General features: G+C 41.5%; 1 protein-coding gene across 4 annotated transcripts in view; it reads right to left on the reverse strand.

Moving 5' to 3' along the window:
* Positions 1–17875, reverse strand: part of ERFL (ETS repressor factor like) — a 102552-nt gene that overhangs the window by 46324 nt on the left and 38353 nt on the right. Inside the window, exon 1 of one of the 4 annotated variants that reach the window (XM_073570702.1) lies at positions 16352–16463. The exons of 1 other annotated variant lie outside the window; for it this stretch is intronic. In XM_073570702.1, the coding sequence (XP_073426803.1) occupies positions 16352–16448 (97 nt within the window). In that variant the 5' untranslated portion in view covers positions 16449–16463. 2 more of the 4 variants (XM_073570701.1, XM_073570704.1) reach the window with 2 other exon arrangements.

Below are 17875 nucleotides of genomic sequence, written 5' to 3' on the forward strand. Positions count from 1 at the left end.
GATTTTAGTTACAAGAGCTTTCAACTTGCCTAAATCTCCTGGAGAAATGTTATAACAAGCAGCTGAGGGAATACCCTCCACCCCATCCGCACCTCACCCCTATCCTCCTCCTCCTCCGCCGCTCAGTTCTTCTTTGCATTTATTTAAACAGAATCCACACTATGAACAAACACAGAAAACCCACAGAAAGCGGCAGCAGGACCGGCACCCCCGCATCTGCGTCTCCAGAGCGCCCCTTTACTCCCGTGCACACGGTGCAGCTCCGTATAGAGATATACATTCGATGTGAAAGGATATGTGGCAGCGAAAATCGATAGAGTAAATTATTCATTGTCATTAATTATCGATTTATATATCCGACGGCATCGTTTGGAAGAGTTGAAAGGAGGGAAGTGTTTTTTTTTTTCTACTCATAACCTCATTGTTTTATAACCCCCGGCAAAGCTACAAATCCACAGATACCCTGACTGTCTCCATAAGCTCCCCGCCCCACCCCACCCGACAGGAACGTAGCTTGTTACGCTAAACCCAACTTAGTCAATGGGGATCAATGACAGATCTTAACTAACAACTACAGAGAGGCTTTCATGTGAGATCCCAGATCAGATGTCAGACACTACCTGCTAAACCGGAGAGGGGAGAGGGGCGCCGCGGAATCAGGGGGCAACTGCTCATACACCAAGCTACCAGCCTGTAAGTACTGCACAATGGTATGTGGTGGAGAAGAAAGGAAGGAAAGAAGGGTAGAAAGAAAATATTTTACTGCGCTATGGCATGTGGTGGAGAAGGAAGGAAGGAAGGAAAGAAAGAAGAAGAGAAAGAAAAGGAGAGAAGGAAAGAAGGAGACAGAGAGAGAAGGAAAATAATAAAGAGAGAGAAAGAAAAAAATTAAGATGAAAAAAAGAGAAAGAAAGAAAAATTATGCAACTACTTCTTATTTCAACTACATGTGTGAGAAAGGGAAAGAAAAATGGAAGGAATAAAAGAAAGAAAAAGAAAGAAAAAATAGAGAAAGAAAGAAATGAGGACAGAAATAGGGAAAGAAAGAAAAATAAATAAATGCAACTACTTCTTATTTCACCTAGATGTGTGGGGAAGGTAAAGAAGAAAGAAAGGAAGGAAGAAAGAAAGAAAGATAGAAAAGGAAGAGAAGAAATAAAGGGAAGAAAGAAAGAAAGAAAGAAAGAGTGAAGAAAGAAAGAGAAAAAATGAAAAAAGAAAGAAAAAGAAAGAAAAAAATAGAGAAAGAAAGAAATGAGGACAGAAAGAGGGAAAGAAAGAAAAATAAATAAATGCAACTACTTCTTATTTCACCTAGATGTGTGGGAAAGGTAAAGAAGAAAGAAAGGAAGGAAGAAAGAAAGAGAAGAAATAAAGGGAAGAAAGAAAGAAAGAAAGAAAGTGAAGAAAGAAAGAGAAAAAAATGAAAAAAGAAAGAAAAAGAGAAAGGAAGAAAAAGAGAAAGGAAGAATGAGAAAAAGAGAAAGAAAGAAAAAGTAAAAGAGAGAAAACGAAAAAGAGAAATAAGAAAAAAGAAAAAGAAAGAAAAAGATAAAGAAAGTAGGAAAGACAAATAAGCAACTGCTTCTCATTTTATCTAAATGTGTGAAAAAGAAAAAGAAAGAAAGAAAAGGAAGAGAAGAAATAAATTAAGAAAGAAACCGGAGCCACTTCTAGTTACACCAAGATGTGTAAGAAAGAATGAAAGAAATCAGATTTTACTCTCGCTCTCTTTCTGTGTCAGATATAAATATGTTTTTTTCCTCTTTTAAGTTCTGTGATTTCTCTGAACACCGCAGATTTTTGCCTTGTTTGGGCAGATTTCATTTGCAGGTTCCAGATGAAGTTCTGAAGAATTGCTCCCTAAGCAGCTCTCATCTTCCAGACATATTATTGCGCCTATAAACTTTTGGCAGGAGGAAGGAGGGAGAACCTGGGATGCTTTTGGCACTGAAGGGGTTAACATAAAATCCTTCCCACGAAGCGATTTATTTTGGTGTTGATTAACATGCAGCGGAGAGCAAAGTGTCTGAAAACTCAATATTTTGCCCAAAGTCTTTGAAGACCGACATAAAACGGTTCCACCTCACACCGATCTAATAAGAATCAATACATCCCTTTCGTTCCGTAGTTTGAAGATCTGTTGACTTTTCTGAGGTGATGAAAATGTTTGGAACATGCAGAAAAAAAAAATCATTTTTTTAAAAAGAAACGAACTAATCTTGTTGCTTTGCAACTTCACCTGAAGAATGGACCTTTGAATTGCTGCAAGAGTAGACATTAAGGTGTCCAAAAAGTACATCTAGGTATGTCAAGGTCTACTCTCACCATAACTCAAGACAACTTGAGTTATGGTGTCTTGTCAGTGTATATTGTGTTCAGGCAATATTAGATCCCATTACCCTCAGGAGATCTTAAGTTCACCCTAAATGTCGACCTTTAGTTACCCAAGAGTAGACTTTGACTTGGCAAGAGATGACCTTGTTAGGTTTGAATGTTCTCCAGACGAGACAGGCTGTTACAGAAATACTTACAGGATTCAGGACTGCACCTTAAATAAGGTTGTTCTTGATTCAGCTATCCTTAAAGTATCTCTTGTGTTATTGAGAAAGTTGTCTTGAGTTACCAAACAAGACATAACAAAAGTAGACCTAGACGAATTACTATAAAAAGCGTAGACAATGTTTTCCCTATTCCACTAGGAGGAGAAGACCTTGAGTTACTTGAGAGCAGAGTTTGAATTATCGCAAGAGTTTACCTTACATTACAAAAAGATTAGACCCTAAGACTCCCTCAAATTACTCCAAAAGAAGACCCTGAGCTAATGCAATATTAAACCTTGAATTATGTAGGAGTAGATATTGAATTGTCCCAAGACAATAACGCAAGTTACTTTGGAGATGTACTCCAGCTTCCCCCTAGGTAGATGGTGTGTTATCACAAGATTTGTCTCTGATGAACCAAGAGTTCCTGCAAGATGCGCAAAAACTGGTTTCCTCAAGAGTGGACCTTTTAATAGCAATAGAGGACCACAAATTACAGCTAGTCTAGACATTAAGCTGTGTAGACCATGAGGGTAACCAAAACCCTCATGGAACTTTAAGTACAGCAAGATTAGACCCTGAGTTTCCCAGATTAGATGATAAATTAGTCCTGAAGTAAACGGTGACCTAGCGCAGCGGTAAGCCTTGAGTTTCCGCAGGAGTAGATGAAGAATTTCAACAAGACAAGACCTTAGGGTTCCAGGAAAAGACACCAGCTTTCTCCTGAGTAGATGTTGTGCTACTGCAAGATCTGCCCCTGAGGAACTACAATAGATACTGAAAGAAGCACAAAGACTGGTTTCCTCAAAAGTGGACCTTGTAATATCAATAGAGAACCATGAAAGTCTACCTAGTCTACCCCCCTTAAGAGTAGACCCTGTGAGTACACATGGAGCTACCCAACAGTAAATACAGCAATATTAGACCCTCAGTCGCCTAGATTAGATCTTGGATTACTCAAAAAATAGACCTTGAGCTTGCGCGGTAGTTAGCCTTGAGTTTCTGGAGGAGCAGACCAAAAATTGAAGCAAAATAAGAACTCAGAAAATTCTGGATTTCCAATAATTTGTTGTAAGATTTGCCCCTGAGGAACCAAAAGAGTTACTGCAAGATGCGCAAAGACTGGTTTTGTCAGAAGTGGACTTCGTAATAGAAACAGAGGACCAGATATTACTGCTTGTTTAGACATTAAGACACCCCCCCCATTAAGAGTAAACTCTAAGAGTAGACATTGATGTACCCAACAGTGAACCTTAAATACAGCAAGCAAGATTAGACCCTGCTCTTCCCAGACTGGATGTCAAGTTACTCCTACAGTAGACATCTAGCCAAGTAGTGAGCGTTGAGTTTCTGCAGTAGAACAAAAATTGAAGCAAAACAAGACCTCAGAAAACTTCAGAAGTCTCCAGCTTTCTTCTCATTTGCCACAAAATTTGCCCCCGAGGAACCAAAAGAGTTACTGCAAGATGCGCAAAGACTGGTTTTCTCATTAGTGGACCTTGTAATAGCAATAGAGGACCATGAATTAGAGTTCATTTAGAGTAAACTCTGAGAGTAGACATTGCTGTACCCAACAGTAACATTGCTGTACCCAACAGTGAATCTTAAGTATAGCAAGGTTGGACCCTGCGTTACCCATATTAAGAGTCATTTAACATCTAAAGCAGACTTTCGGCTCGCGCAGTAGAAATCATTGAGTCTCCGCACAAGCAAAGAATTGCACCAAGACAAGACGTCAGAAAACTCCATGATATGACTCCTGCTCTGCCCCTGATTCGCCACAAGATTTGCCCACTGAGGAAGCAAAAGAGTTACTGCGAGATGTAGATCTTCAAGAGTGGACCGTGTAATAGCAATAGAGGACCACAAATTACATTTAGTCTAGAAATTAAGATACACCCCCATTAAGAGTGAACCCTGAGAGTAGAGATTGACGTACTCAAAGTATAGCAAGATTACACAAGACCTTCAACTAGAGCAGTAGTAAGCCTTGAGTTCCTGCAGTAGACCAAGAATGGCAGCAAGACAAAATCTCAGGTAACTCAAAGATTCCAGATTCCTCATGCATAGATGTTTTGTTACCGCAAGACTTTCCTTTGAGAACCAAAAGAATTATTGCAAGATGCACAAAGACTAGTTTCTGCGAGAGTGGATCTTGTAATAACAATATAGTCTACTCCAATCCCCACCCCCAATTAAGAGTACACCCTGTAAGTAGACATTAATTTACCCGATAAGGAGATTGGTCCCTACATTACCCAGATTAGAAAAAAATCACTCCTAAAATAGACCTTCGGCTGCTGCAGTAGTAAGCTTTGATTTTCTGCAGGAGCAGATCAAGAATTGCAGCAAGACAAGACCTAATAAACTACAGGTGACTCAAGGTTCCCCTTGACTAAACTCTGTGTTCCAACAAGAATAGTCCGTGATTTATTAAAAATTACTCTAGTTACGCCAGAAGCAGACATTTTGTCACCCCATGAGCAGACCTTCTATTATCCCAGGAGTATACCTTAGGTTACCCCAGGAGAAGACATTTTGTCACCCCATGAGCAGACCTTCTGTGACCCCAGGAGCAGACCTTCTGTCACCCTAGGAACAGACATTCTATTACCCCAGGAGCAGATCTTGTGTCACCCCTGGAGCAGACCTTTTGTCACCCCAGGATCAGACCTTTTGTCATCCCAGGAGCAGACCTTCTGTCATCCCAGGAGCAGAACTTTTGTCACCCCAGGAGAAGACCTGTCACCCCAGGAGCATCCCTATTGTTACCTCAGGTGAAGACCTTGTGTCACCCTAGGAACAGACCATGTGTTACCCCAGGAGTAGATTTTGTGTCACCCCAGGAGCAGACCTTGTGTCACCTCAGGAACAGACATTGTGTCACCCCAAGAACAGACCTTGTGTCACGCCAGGAGAAGATCTTGTGTCACCCCAGGAACAGACCTGTCACCGCAGGAGTAGACCTTGTGTCACCCCAGGAGCAGACCTTCTATTACCCCAGGAAGAGACCTTGTGTCACACCAGAAGTATACCTTGTGTCACCCCAGGAGCACCAGACGTTTTGTCACCCCAGGAGCAGACCTTCTATTACCCCAGGAATAGACCTTGTGTCACCCCAGGAGCAGCCATTTTGTCACCCCAGGAACAGACCTTTTGTCACCCCAGGCGCAGACCTTCTGTCATCCCAGGAGTAGACCTTGTGTCACCCCAGGAACAGACCTTGTGTCACTCCAGGAGCAGACCTTTTGTCACCCCAGGAACAGACCTTGCGTCACCCCAGGAGTAGACCTTGTGTCACCCCAGGAGTAGACCTTTTGTCAACCCAGGAGTAGACCTTTTGTCACCCCAGGAACAAATCTTGAGACACCTCAGGAGCAGGCCTTGGGTCACCCCAGGAGTAGACCTAATGTCACCTCAGGAACAGTCCTTCTATTACCCCAGGAGCAGACTTTGTGTCACCTCAGGAGCAGACCTTCTATTACCCCAGGATCAGACCTTGTGTCACCGCAAGAGCAGACCTTGTGTGACCCCAGGAGCAGACTTCTATTACCCCAGGAGCAGACCTTCTGTCAATCCAGGAGCAGACCTTCTGTTACCCCAGGAGACCTTGTGTCGCCCAAGGAGCAGATCTTCTGTCACTCCAGGAGCAGACCTTCTATTACCCCAGGAGCAGACCTTTTGTCATCCCAGGAGCAGACCTTGTTTTATCACAGCAGCAGACCTTGGGTCACCCCAGGAACACACCTTGTGTCACCGCAGGAGCAGACCTTTTACCTCCCCAGGATCAGGCCTTCTGTCACCCCAGGAGCAGACCTTGTGTCACCCCAGGAGCAGACCTTCTACCACTCCAAGAGCAGACCTTCTGTCACCACAGGAGCAGACCTTGTGTCACCCAGTAATAGACCTTGTATTACCCCAGGAGCAGACCATGTGTCATCCCATGAGCAGACCTTCTATCACCCGAGGAGCGGACATTTTATTACCCCAGGAGCAGACCTTGTGTCACCCCAGTAGCAGACCTTGTGTCACCTCAGGAGCAGACCTTGTGTAACCCCAGGAGCAGACCTTGTGTAACCCCAGGAGCAGACCTTGTGTCAACCCAGGAGCAGACCTTGTGTCACCCCAGGAGCAGACCTTCTACCACTCCAAGAGCAGACCTTCTGTCACCACAGGAGCAGACCTTGTGTCACCCAGTAATAGACCTTGTATTACCCCAGGAGCAGACCATGTGTCATCCCATGAGCAGACCTTCTATCACCCGAGGAGCGGACATTTTATTACCCCAGGAGCAGACCTTGTGTCACCCCAGGAGCAGACCTTGTGTCACCTCAGGAGCAGACCTTGTGTAACCCCAGGAGCAGACCTTGTGTAACCCCAGGAGCAGACCTTGTGTCAACCCAGGAGCAGACCTTGTTTTGCCTCCATAGGTGACCTCAAATTAACATAGCTGTGCACTTTAAGTACCCCAGACTGGATGCAATGATTTTCTTTACCTTCATAGTTTTTCCCATAAAGTTTGGTCTTATGGGAGAACTACAAGTGCATGCATCTCTATGTTTGACAAAGATTCATGAAAACAAATATAAACTGCTGTAAACACCCAGCCTCTTTGGATACTTCTCAATAGAATTCAGTCCTTGACTTGTGATGTGGTCCGCAATAAAAGGAGGTAGAAAATGTGAGAATAATTACTGCTACTTGGGCAGGAAGAAGAACTTGAGACGACTTCTTGTATTTTCAATTCTTCTTATTTCTTTTTCATTTAAACCATCTTCAAAACTGGAATTAATATTGATTTTATTTTTTTTTTTCATTTAACAGCTGTCCGAAGACTAGAGATTATGAATTGTAAAGTGAGTGGCCCATGATTAGGTTTCCTTATATCCCCCTTCTTCCTTCAGCACCCAAACAACGCTCTAACCTACCCCCAAAGAGGGGCTCATTGGATAGCCATTAATAAGTGCCCCCTCACCTTCCTGCTCCTGCTGACAGGTGAATAATCACTTCTGGAGCCGCTTTATAAAGCTTCCATACCTGGGACTGGCAGGGGCGCCAAATCTATTTTTAATAGGGGGCTTGCTTTCCCATAAGTCATGTCCGTGTTAACCCTTTCTCAACCACAATCCAATCCAATATCCCTCTTGTGTTGTGGTTTCGGTATTTGGGAAGAATTATTGCAGATCTCATTCTGGTTGTGTGATGTTCTTTATAACTGACATTTTCTACAAGTTTGTTTCACAAAATAAAAAAACAAAAAAACAATCATTTCAATTTTCAGTCAACTGGTAGTCCTATGTAAAAGCATATATAATGGATAATGACAAATTGGGCCAACTGGGAAAATGACTTACAAGCAAAAGCCCAGCTTCCTCCTTTCACTATTGTTTGAAGACAAGGACCATTTTTTATAAAAGTTATCCTAATTTTTCTAGTTTTCCTTTCCCTAGAGCAAGAGGTTTCTAAAGGGCTAGTACATTGTAAATTGTGACTACTTCTTTCACTTCTTAAGGGGAATTAATCCCCCACACACACACATTAATATATACAAAATAAATAAATATAAAACTGCCGGTGCATCTCACAAAATTAGAATATCATCAAAAAGTTTATTTCAGTTCTTCAATACAAAAAGTGAAACTCATCTACTATATAATCGTCTAATTCTGTCTGTAACGGAAATCCCGCTTCGGTGATTGGTCGCGCCCGGTACCATAAACCTGTAAAAAATAGAATTAAAGTAAAAAATAGTGATATACTCACCGTCCGACGGCCCCCGGACTCTTTCCCTCCTCTCACCACGCGCCCGGCATCTTCCGGTCCCAGTAATGCTTTGCGCAAAAGACTGCTGATAACGTTGCGCTCTCGCGACAGTGATGTCATCTCTGGTCCTTCGCGCTAAGCATTACTGGGCCCTGAAGATGCCGGGAGCGTGGAGAGGAGATTGGGGACCGTCGGAAGGTGAGAATAACCTTTTTTTAATTTTTTTTAAATTATTTTTTACATTCTATCTTTTACTATTGATGCTGCATAGGCAGCATCAATAGTAAAAAGTTGATCACAATTGTCAAACACTATGCTTGACGAGTGTGACCAACCTGTCAATCATATTCCAAGCGATGCTTCAAATCGCTTGGAATACGCTTGAATTCCGCACGCGAAAATTGTGTGAAAAACGCATGTTTTCCGGGGAAAATGCATGCGAATTCACATGCGTTTTTCCCGCGGCGGGAGTTGCGGAGATGCTGCGGAAATTTCCGCAGCATTTCTGCAACGTGGGTACTTAGCCTCAGTGTGACACGCAGCAGCGACCAGGCCCCCGCTATGAGATAGCCGATCGTGGTGGATCGTCCTAGACCATCTTTTGAACGTCGGTCTCCCGCTGGCCATATTCTAGAATACCCGATGCATTAGAATCGGGCCACCATCTAGTATATTATATAGAGTTATTACAGAGTGATCTATTTCAAGTGTTTATTTCTGTTAATGTTGATGATTGTGGCTTACAGCCAATGAAAACCCAAAAGTCATTATCTCAGTAAATTAGAATACTTTATAACACCAGCTTGAAAAAACGATTTTAAAATCTGAAATGTTGGCCTGCTGAAATGTATGTTCAGTAAATGCACTCAATACTTAGTCGGGGCTCCTTTGGCATCAATTACTGCATCAATACGGCATGGCATGGAGGCGATCAGCCTGTGGCACTGCTGAGGTGTTATGGATGCCCAGGTTGCTTTGATAGCCGCCTTCAGCTAGTCTGCATTGTTGGGTCTGGTGTCTCTCATCTTCCTCTTGACAAGAATCTATGGGGTTAAGGTCAGGCGAGTTTGCTGGCCAATCAAGAACAGTGATACTGTTGTTTTTAAACCAGGAATTGGTACTTTTAGCAGTGTGGACAGGTGCCATGTCCTGCTGGAGAATGAAATTTCCATTTCCAATACCCTTGTGGGCAGAGGGAAGCATAAAGTGCTCTAAACTTTCCTGGTAGACGACTGCGCCGACTTTAATCTTGATAAAACACAGTGGACCTACACTAGTAGATGACATGGCTCCCAAACCATCACTGATTGTGGAAACTTCACACTAGACCTCAAACAGCTTGGATTGTGGCCTCTCCACTCTTCCTCCAGACTCTGGGACCTTGATTTCCAAGGTCTAGTGTGAAGTTTCCACAATCACTGATGGTTTGGGAGCCATGTCATCTGCTGGTGTAGGTCCACTGTGTTTAATCAAGACCAATGTCAGGCAGCCGTCTGCCAGGAAATTTTAGAGCACTTCATGCTTCCTCTGCCGACAAGCTTTTTGGAGATGTAGATTTCAGTCTCCAGCAGGACTTGGCACCTGACCACACTGCCAAAAGTACCAATACCTGGTTTAAAAACAACAGTATCATTGTGATTGATTGGCAGCAAACTCGCCTGACCTTAACCCCATAGAGAATCTATGGAGTATTGTCAAGAGGAAGATGAGAGACACTAGACCCAACAATGCAGACGAGCTGAAGGCTGCTATCAAAGCATGCTGGGCTTCCATAACACCTCAGCAGTGCCACAGGCTGATCGCCTCCATGGCACGCCGCATTGATGCAGTAATTGATGCAAAAGGAGCCCCGACCAAGTATTGAGTGCATTTACTGATTTACTGAATATACATTTCAGTAGGCCAACATTTCGGATTTTAAAATCATTTTTCAAGCTGGTGTTATAAAGTATTCTAATATAATGAGATAATGACTTTTGAGTTTTCATTGGCTGTAAGCCATAATCATCAACAATAACAGAAATAAACACTTGTAATAGTTCACTCTGTAATGACTCTATTTAATATAGGAGTTTCACTTTTTGTATTGAAGAACTGAAATAAATGAACTTTTTGATGATATTCTAATTTTGTGATATGCACCTGTAGCTTTATTATTTATTTATTTTTAATCCCTGGAGCAACACATTCAACTCTGCTTTTTTTTTTTGATCTGCTGCATCTGACAACATCAGCTCCTCTACTATACGGTATGCATATATATATATATATATATATAGCGCTGGAGCAACACATTCAGCACCAGCAATAAATATATATAGTAGAGGAGCTGGTGTTGTCAGATGCAGCAGAGATGAATGTGCTGCTACAGAGATTCAATATTCAGAAGTGATCCCAAAGTTTCAACTTCAAGCAGCACAAAGACACACTCAGCTCTGCTGCATCTATACGCATTACAGCAGATGACCTCTCCACAGTGTGAGCAGATCTGTAGTGATTTCTCCATAAGCCACAGTCTTCTCACTCATTGGTTTGTGTCCCCCATGATACATTCTCAGGGATGAGAGTATGTGGAATCCATTGTGGAGCCTTGTGTTTGTTCTCTAATCCCCCATCCCTGTCTCCCACCATCACTCCCTCTTTCCCTCTTTTCCAATAGTCAGTAGTTTCTCTGCTCCCAAAGCTTTAGGATGAGTTCTATCGAGCTGGGAATTTTATTAACATCCACAAACACTTTGCAAACACCCGCCAGGCTTGTGGCATCGATTTCTAATTAGGCTCCTGTAATATGCAGCAGATTATGGTGAGGACAGTAAGAGGGGCTCCAGCACTTCAAAGACAGGAGCTGGCCAGGGGGACAGAGCTGCAGGCACAGAATCACAGACAGGCAGCAAATCAAAGGGGTCTCTGAGCAGAAGGAGGGGGCAGGAGCCCCCCACCACCAGAAATCACTCCTACACAATCCGGGGTCTTTTATCAATATCCCAGGAGCTGGGAAAATGCTGCGATTCTGTGTTTGTGTAACTAACTCGTTACTGATTTAAAGCAACAACAATATTAGGTCTGTTCTGGAGAAATCCCTCAGTGGTGTCATCAGGAGCCAACTGGGGAGAAGGAAAACTTTCTGCAAGTTCAAGACTTCACTAAAGTGTAGGAGGAAAGGAGACTTAGCCCTGCAGCCAAGGCACATAAACCTCTGGTGGACTTAATGATGCTCATTCTGGACATTAGGAACAGGTTTCAAAGTGAATAGAGGATGGAAGGATTAATGGAAGGATGGATGGAAAGAAGGAAGGATGAAAGGACTGATGGAAAGAAGGAAGGAAGGAAGGAAGGAAGGAAGGATGGATGGATGGATGCATGGATAGATGAATGAATGAATGGATGGATGGATGGATGGATGGATGGATACATAAATGGATGGATGGATGAATAAATGGATGGATAGATGGATGGATGGATGGATGCATGGATAGATGAATGAATGGATGGATGGATGCATAGATAAATGGATATATGGATTGATGGATGGATGGATAGATGAATAAATGGATGGATGGATAAATGGATGGATAGATTGATAGATAAACAGTTGGATGGATGAATTAATGGATGGATAAATGGATGGATGAATAAATGATGGATGATGGATGGATGGATAGATAAATGGATGGATAGATGAATAAATGGATGGATAGATAAATGGATAGATGGATGGATGGATGGATGAATGGACAAATGGATGGATGGATGGATGGATAAATGGATGACGCTTGGAATGATGCATAGATGACTGAATAGAATAGAGTGTGGCTAGAAGATTGGACACATGGATAGAAGAATGAATAATTGAAGGAAATACTAGAGGAATAAATGCATGGAGGAAGGAGGAGATGGAGCGATAGATATGTAAGGGAATGAATGGTTAAATTGATTAAACGATGGTAAAATACTGAATAAATGAATGAAGGAATAATAAGGGATGCATTGATAATGAGTGCATTAAATAATTAATATTTGGCTGAATTAAAAATAGGATAAGTTAGTGAATGAAGGAATGAATAAACAAATTAACAAGCAGATGGAAGAATGAATGAATGTCTAAACTGGGGAAAAGGATAGATAGATTATTGGCTCATCAGTAAGCCAGATGTTCGGCATAATATTAAAGATCTAGCAGATCCCTTGAAGTTGGGGTCTACCTTAACCAGGCTATGTAAGAATTTTGACATAATTTGGAACATCTCTATGGTTCATCGCAAAGAGCCCAGGACCAGTAAGGAGGTGTATACTAAATGGTCAGCCCAGGAGGAACACAAGGTCTTGCCACAACCTTTCTTTTCAATGAGTGTTGAAGACTTATACAAGGCTTCTCTTCCAAAAACACTCAAACAGCCCATCTGAAAGTTAGTCTAGTTTCACTTCCTGGTGGACCATTGGGAACCACATAATGTCAAGGACTGGGTACAACCCCAGGTCTTCAGGTACAACTGGGCCAGTCCAACCCTACTCTGCAGAAGTTCATTTTCAGAAACTTTCTGTAATATGGTATATAAGTTGCAGTAAGAAGCAGGGCAGGTGGATAAGATCACGTCACGATGGCGGCTTCATCTACATTCCAGCACAGAACGTTATATTACCTTTGAAAAAACATCAGTGTAATCTATAGGGTATTGTGAGCAGAACTAATGAAATTGTAAATTAGAGAAAGTCAGAAAATATGCTCTCCGCATCGAAACGTGAAGGGTTGGAATTTTCAAAGGTGAGAGAAAAATATAAGATCAAGAGAAACTTGAAGAAAGATGAACAGAAAAGGGTGGAGAATAAGTATCTAGAGAGGTTCTGGTGCCAAGCTTCACACAGAGATTGGGGAGGTTATACTCATGGTCAAGGCTGAGAAACTACAACACCCAGCATGCTGGTAATTCCAGCGTTTCATCTGCTGGAGGCCGTTGTGTTGCCATTAAAATCCGCCAACAATGATCATTACTGGACCTGATAAACATGACTTCTAGCTTAAAGTACCTTTCCAGGTAATTCTGATACCCTGAGTTATGGTTATAGAAGGCTTTGAGGGTGTGAAGAGTGACACTGGGGTTTGTGGTCCCCCTCCTCCATGACATAACATATTCAGAGTTTCCCTTTAATTCTTGAAATTTACTGACCGGCCTCATATGTTTCCATAAGTGTTGGCTTGTTACCTAATCTTTTTCCACTAATTTTTTAATCACTTTCAGATTATAATTAAGACTATTATATCTATTCTTTAATGGAAATCAGCTCTCTATTAATTGACTTTTAAGCAGCGTTGTAGTGTAAAGCAGAGAGGGCAGGATAGAGCAGCCACTGTAACAGCAAGTAGACTTCAGACTACAGTATTAAAGTCAGATAAGCTGATGCCACTGATTGCAGAGATGAGTGGAAGGAATGAAGGGTAAGCACTGATACAAGGAAAGATAAGAAGTGAAGTGATAAGAGATGGGGAAAAAGGAAGAAGAAAAAGACAAAGAAAGGGAAAGGTGGGGAAGAAAGGCAAACAAATGGAAAGGAAAGGAAATGAGAGGACAAGGGGGAAATAAAAAAGGAGAAAAGAGAGGTGAGGAAAGTGTAAAAAAAAGAAAGAAGAGAGGAAAAATGTAAGACAAAGAGAGGAAAAAAAAAAGGAAGGAAGAAAGAAATACAGAAAGAGAGAAAAAGAAAGAGAGAGAAAAAAAGAAAGAAAAAAGAAAGGAAGGAAGAAAGAAAGAAATACAGAAAGAGAGAAAGAAAGGGAGAGAAAGAGAGAGAAAAAGAAAGGATGAAAAAAAGAAAGGATGGAAGGAAGAAAGAAAGAAAAAGAAAGAAAGAGAAAAAAGAAAAAGAAAGGTAAGGAGAGAAAATAAAAGGGAAGCTCAGCCAAGATGAAGAAGGATGAGGTAAAGAAAAGAGAATAAGGAAATGGAAGGGAAGGTCAGGGGAAAAAAGAGAAGAAATGAAATGAGAGAAGAGAAGAGATGACTGAAAGAAAAGGAGAGGATATACAATGAAAGAAGAGATCAGGTAATTAAAAAAGAAAATTAAACAAAAGGAAAAAAAATAGAAGAAAATAGAAAGAGGAGAGGCAAAGAAACGAAGGGAGAGGAAATGACAGTGAAATGAAAGGGAAGAAACAGAATGATGAAAACAAAAACAACAGAGTAAAAGAAAGGGAATGCAAAGGAGAACAATGGAGTGGAAACTAGATGAAAGATTGGAAAATAAAAAAAATGGAAATTAAATTAGAGGAAATGAAAGAGAAGGTGAACAAAGGAGAAGAGAGGAAAAGGAAGTAAAGTAGAAAAGTGGAGAGTAAAGGAAAAAACATGGGTGAAATGAAAGGGACAGATAGAAAGGGAAATGTAATAAAAGGTAGAAGAAAGGAAAACAGGAAGGGAAAAAAGCAGAAATGTAAGGAGTACAAGTGAGAGGAAATTAAATGATCAGAATTGAAATAAACAAAAGATGAAAGAAAAACGTGGAAAATAAAGAAGTGTAAAAGAAAAGGAAATATGAGAAAGGGAGCGGTAAGAGGAGTAAAAATGACATTTAGGGACATATTTAGGGTCAGTGGCTTTTTTTCCTGAAAATACGACATATTCTGGGTACGGATCTTTTATAGGATCGGGACGTCACAGAAGGGAAGTAAGAAGGAGACGCTGCTGGTATAGAGAGGTAGTAATATCCAGTAATTATATATTTTGCCTTATAATATTGAGATATAAGGCAGAAATCCCTTGTCTCTGATTTCTTGGAGGAAGGTGGGGGTGGTGATGGGAAAGAGGAGTGGAGCTGGACACGAGCGTCTGAGATCAGGAGTCGCACATAATTTGTTAATTTATCAAAGTGACGGAACTTTGATTCCCATCTTTCATAATGATAGGATGTTAATTAAACGTGTAAGGTCACTTATACCGACGACTCACTCAGTGTGTTCACTAATTGAACTCGTGGCTTCTCAGACTCAGCATCATTTGTTCCTCCTGTCAGGGCAGTCCCCTTTACCAGTGCAGCTGACTCCAGTCATTGAACACCTTCCATCTCATACACTCCAGGCTGAGCACTTGATGGGAGCTTCTCGCAACAAGATTTGTAGGATAAGGCAAAATGTAAGACATAAATCAGTAGCTCATAGGCCGGAATTTGGGCACAGCAGAGCTGTGCAGGCGCGAGGAGTCCCTGCAACAATGCACTGCATTAAAAAATACATCAGTGCTGCAGATATAATGCTTGGGATTTTGTGATTTTACATAGGACTGCAAATAATACCCCCACATGACCTAGTTCACAAAGTATGCCACTACATAATTCCAAACTAATCACCTATAATCTGTGGGGAAACCTTGGAGTAAGTGTTCACTTTCCCTGCAGCACTCCCGCAGGAGAAATGAAGTATTACACTGCAATTAATGGCATATCGGTGCAATGTCCAGACGAGACTCTCTCTTTGTAGTAGTTCTCCAGATGAGAATCTCAAACACAGGAATCCTCACCTATTAGCTCAGAATTATCTTATACACAGGGCTTTTTTTGTAAAATAATATTTGCCGGTACACATTTCTGATTAATTTCTCATTATTTCAGAAACTTTTAATTCCCCACTAATATATCACATTTGGGCAACAACCATGATATCGCAAGTTGTTCTGGCTCTATAATTGACCACCATTACCCACAGCAGCCAGACAGTTCTGGCAGCTACAGCTGGAGGCATGGGTTATGAATGCAGGAAGTGGTGCGCTGCCACTTAGAGGTTTTTATATTAAGAGAACTCCTTTTTTGTAAGTCTGAGATTCCAGAGTAGAAGTCACTGTTATAAAACAGTTTTCATTATGGCACATATAGGGTCTGAAACCTGTGCCACTTTCTATGACATTAAAATACCTCAGTAAGTGTAGTGCCAGCTTCCCAGCACGTTTCTTCCCTCCACTGGCAGGGACGCTGACTCAGTCACCGCCACAGCCCCCATCCTGCTATTCCTTCCCTGCCGACTGTTGCCCGGGGTCTCTACACAGCTCGCAGATTCTTACCCTCCGCCACCGCTGCCAGTCCCTGCTTCTTCCTGCTTTCGCCGGCGTCATGTGACAGGCGCAGCAGCGATGACGTCATTGCTGCTGCGCCGGTCATAGCCGGGTACAAGCAGGAAAAAGCAGAGACTGGAGGACAGCAGCGGTGACAGAGCGACTGAGGGTAAGAATGAATGTTTTATTATTTTAAGGTGTGCGGCAGCACCTTCAGATTTCCGGTACGCCGTACCGACGCAAAAAAAGCACTGCTTATGCATATGAATATAGGGTTTCCAAATTAGACTACCTGTATGTGCATGAGTATCAAAAGCCTGACCGATAATTCCAAACAGAAAACTGGTGTGTACACGTGCTTACTAAGAGTAGTTATCTCTATATATAACTAACAAATAAAGTTGCAGTCTGTAACGCTATAGCATGAAAATATGAAATATGAGAAATTTGAATCTAGAATATAGGAAAAATCGAAAATAATATAAGAAAAACTGATAGTAAAAATACAAACAGACCAAAAATGGATGAATATCGGAACCGGTGACCTGATGAAAAATGGACTGTTCTCGTGCATACAGGAAAAAACGAAGATACTTAGCACATAATTTGGCCAATTCATGATTGCCCAGCAGCCATGACAAGTCGACCTTCTTTGCTGAATTTCCCAGGATAGAATAGGATCCCAACAAAGAAGCTCACCTTGACATGGCTGCTGGGCACTAATGAATTGGCCAAATTATGTGCTAAGTATCTTCGTTTTTTCTTGTACGCGCATTAGAACAGACCATTTTTCATCAGGTCACCGGTTCCAATAGTCATCCATTTTTGATCTGCTTCTATTTTTACATTCAGTTATTCCTATATTATTTTTTTCTTTTACAAGTTTCTACTACCCATTAAACAGTAAAAAAAATAAATGGACAGTACATGGGAGCCATTGGAGCGCTGTCTGTTTTTTTTTAACTCTTTCACTTCAATGGATGATTTCACAAATCGGATCTAAAAAATTTACATATCTCATTTTGTTTTCTTTTTTTAAACAATCAATCAACCCCTATCTGTGGATTTGCATAGAAGTGAAGGCATCATTCAGACATCTAATTCTTTTATACAGGGAAATACAGACTGTTTTTCATCCGGTTGGTGGATCTGATTTTTGCTTCATGTGTCCATTTTTACAATTAGTGTGGCATCCGTTTTTCTCGCATGCAAAAAAAAATTCCAGGGTTTTCCTACCCATTAAACATTTAAAAAAACACTTAGAGGCGTGACATCAGTTCTTTTCATAGTCCCATTTATCTGAATGGGAACCTGGATATAGCTATAAATTATGGCCGACTTCTTCTGCATCATTATAGACAATGGCCTTGTCAGCGTCAACGTCAAATTCCTATTTTCCAGGATGGTGCCACTGACTGTAGGCTAAAACGCTATATGATCACAGCCTTAGGAGACTTTCCGACATCAGTGTTTCCCATATGTCTTCCTTATCCCTGTTTTTCACAGATATGACACACTCCCATTACAAAACAG

This window comes from Dendrobates tinctorius, unplaced genomic scaffold (genome assembly GCF_039654945.1).
Source record: "Dendrobates tinctorius isolate UK_male_01 unplaced genomic scaffold, ASM3965494v1 ptg000028l, whole genome shotgun sequence".
Lineage (NCBI taxonomy): Eukaryota > Metazoa > Chordata > Amphibia > Anura > Dendrobatidae > Dendrobates > Dendrobates tinctorius.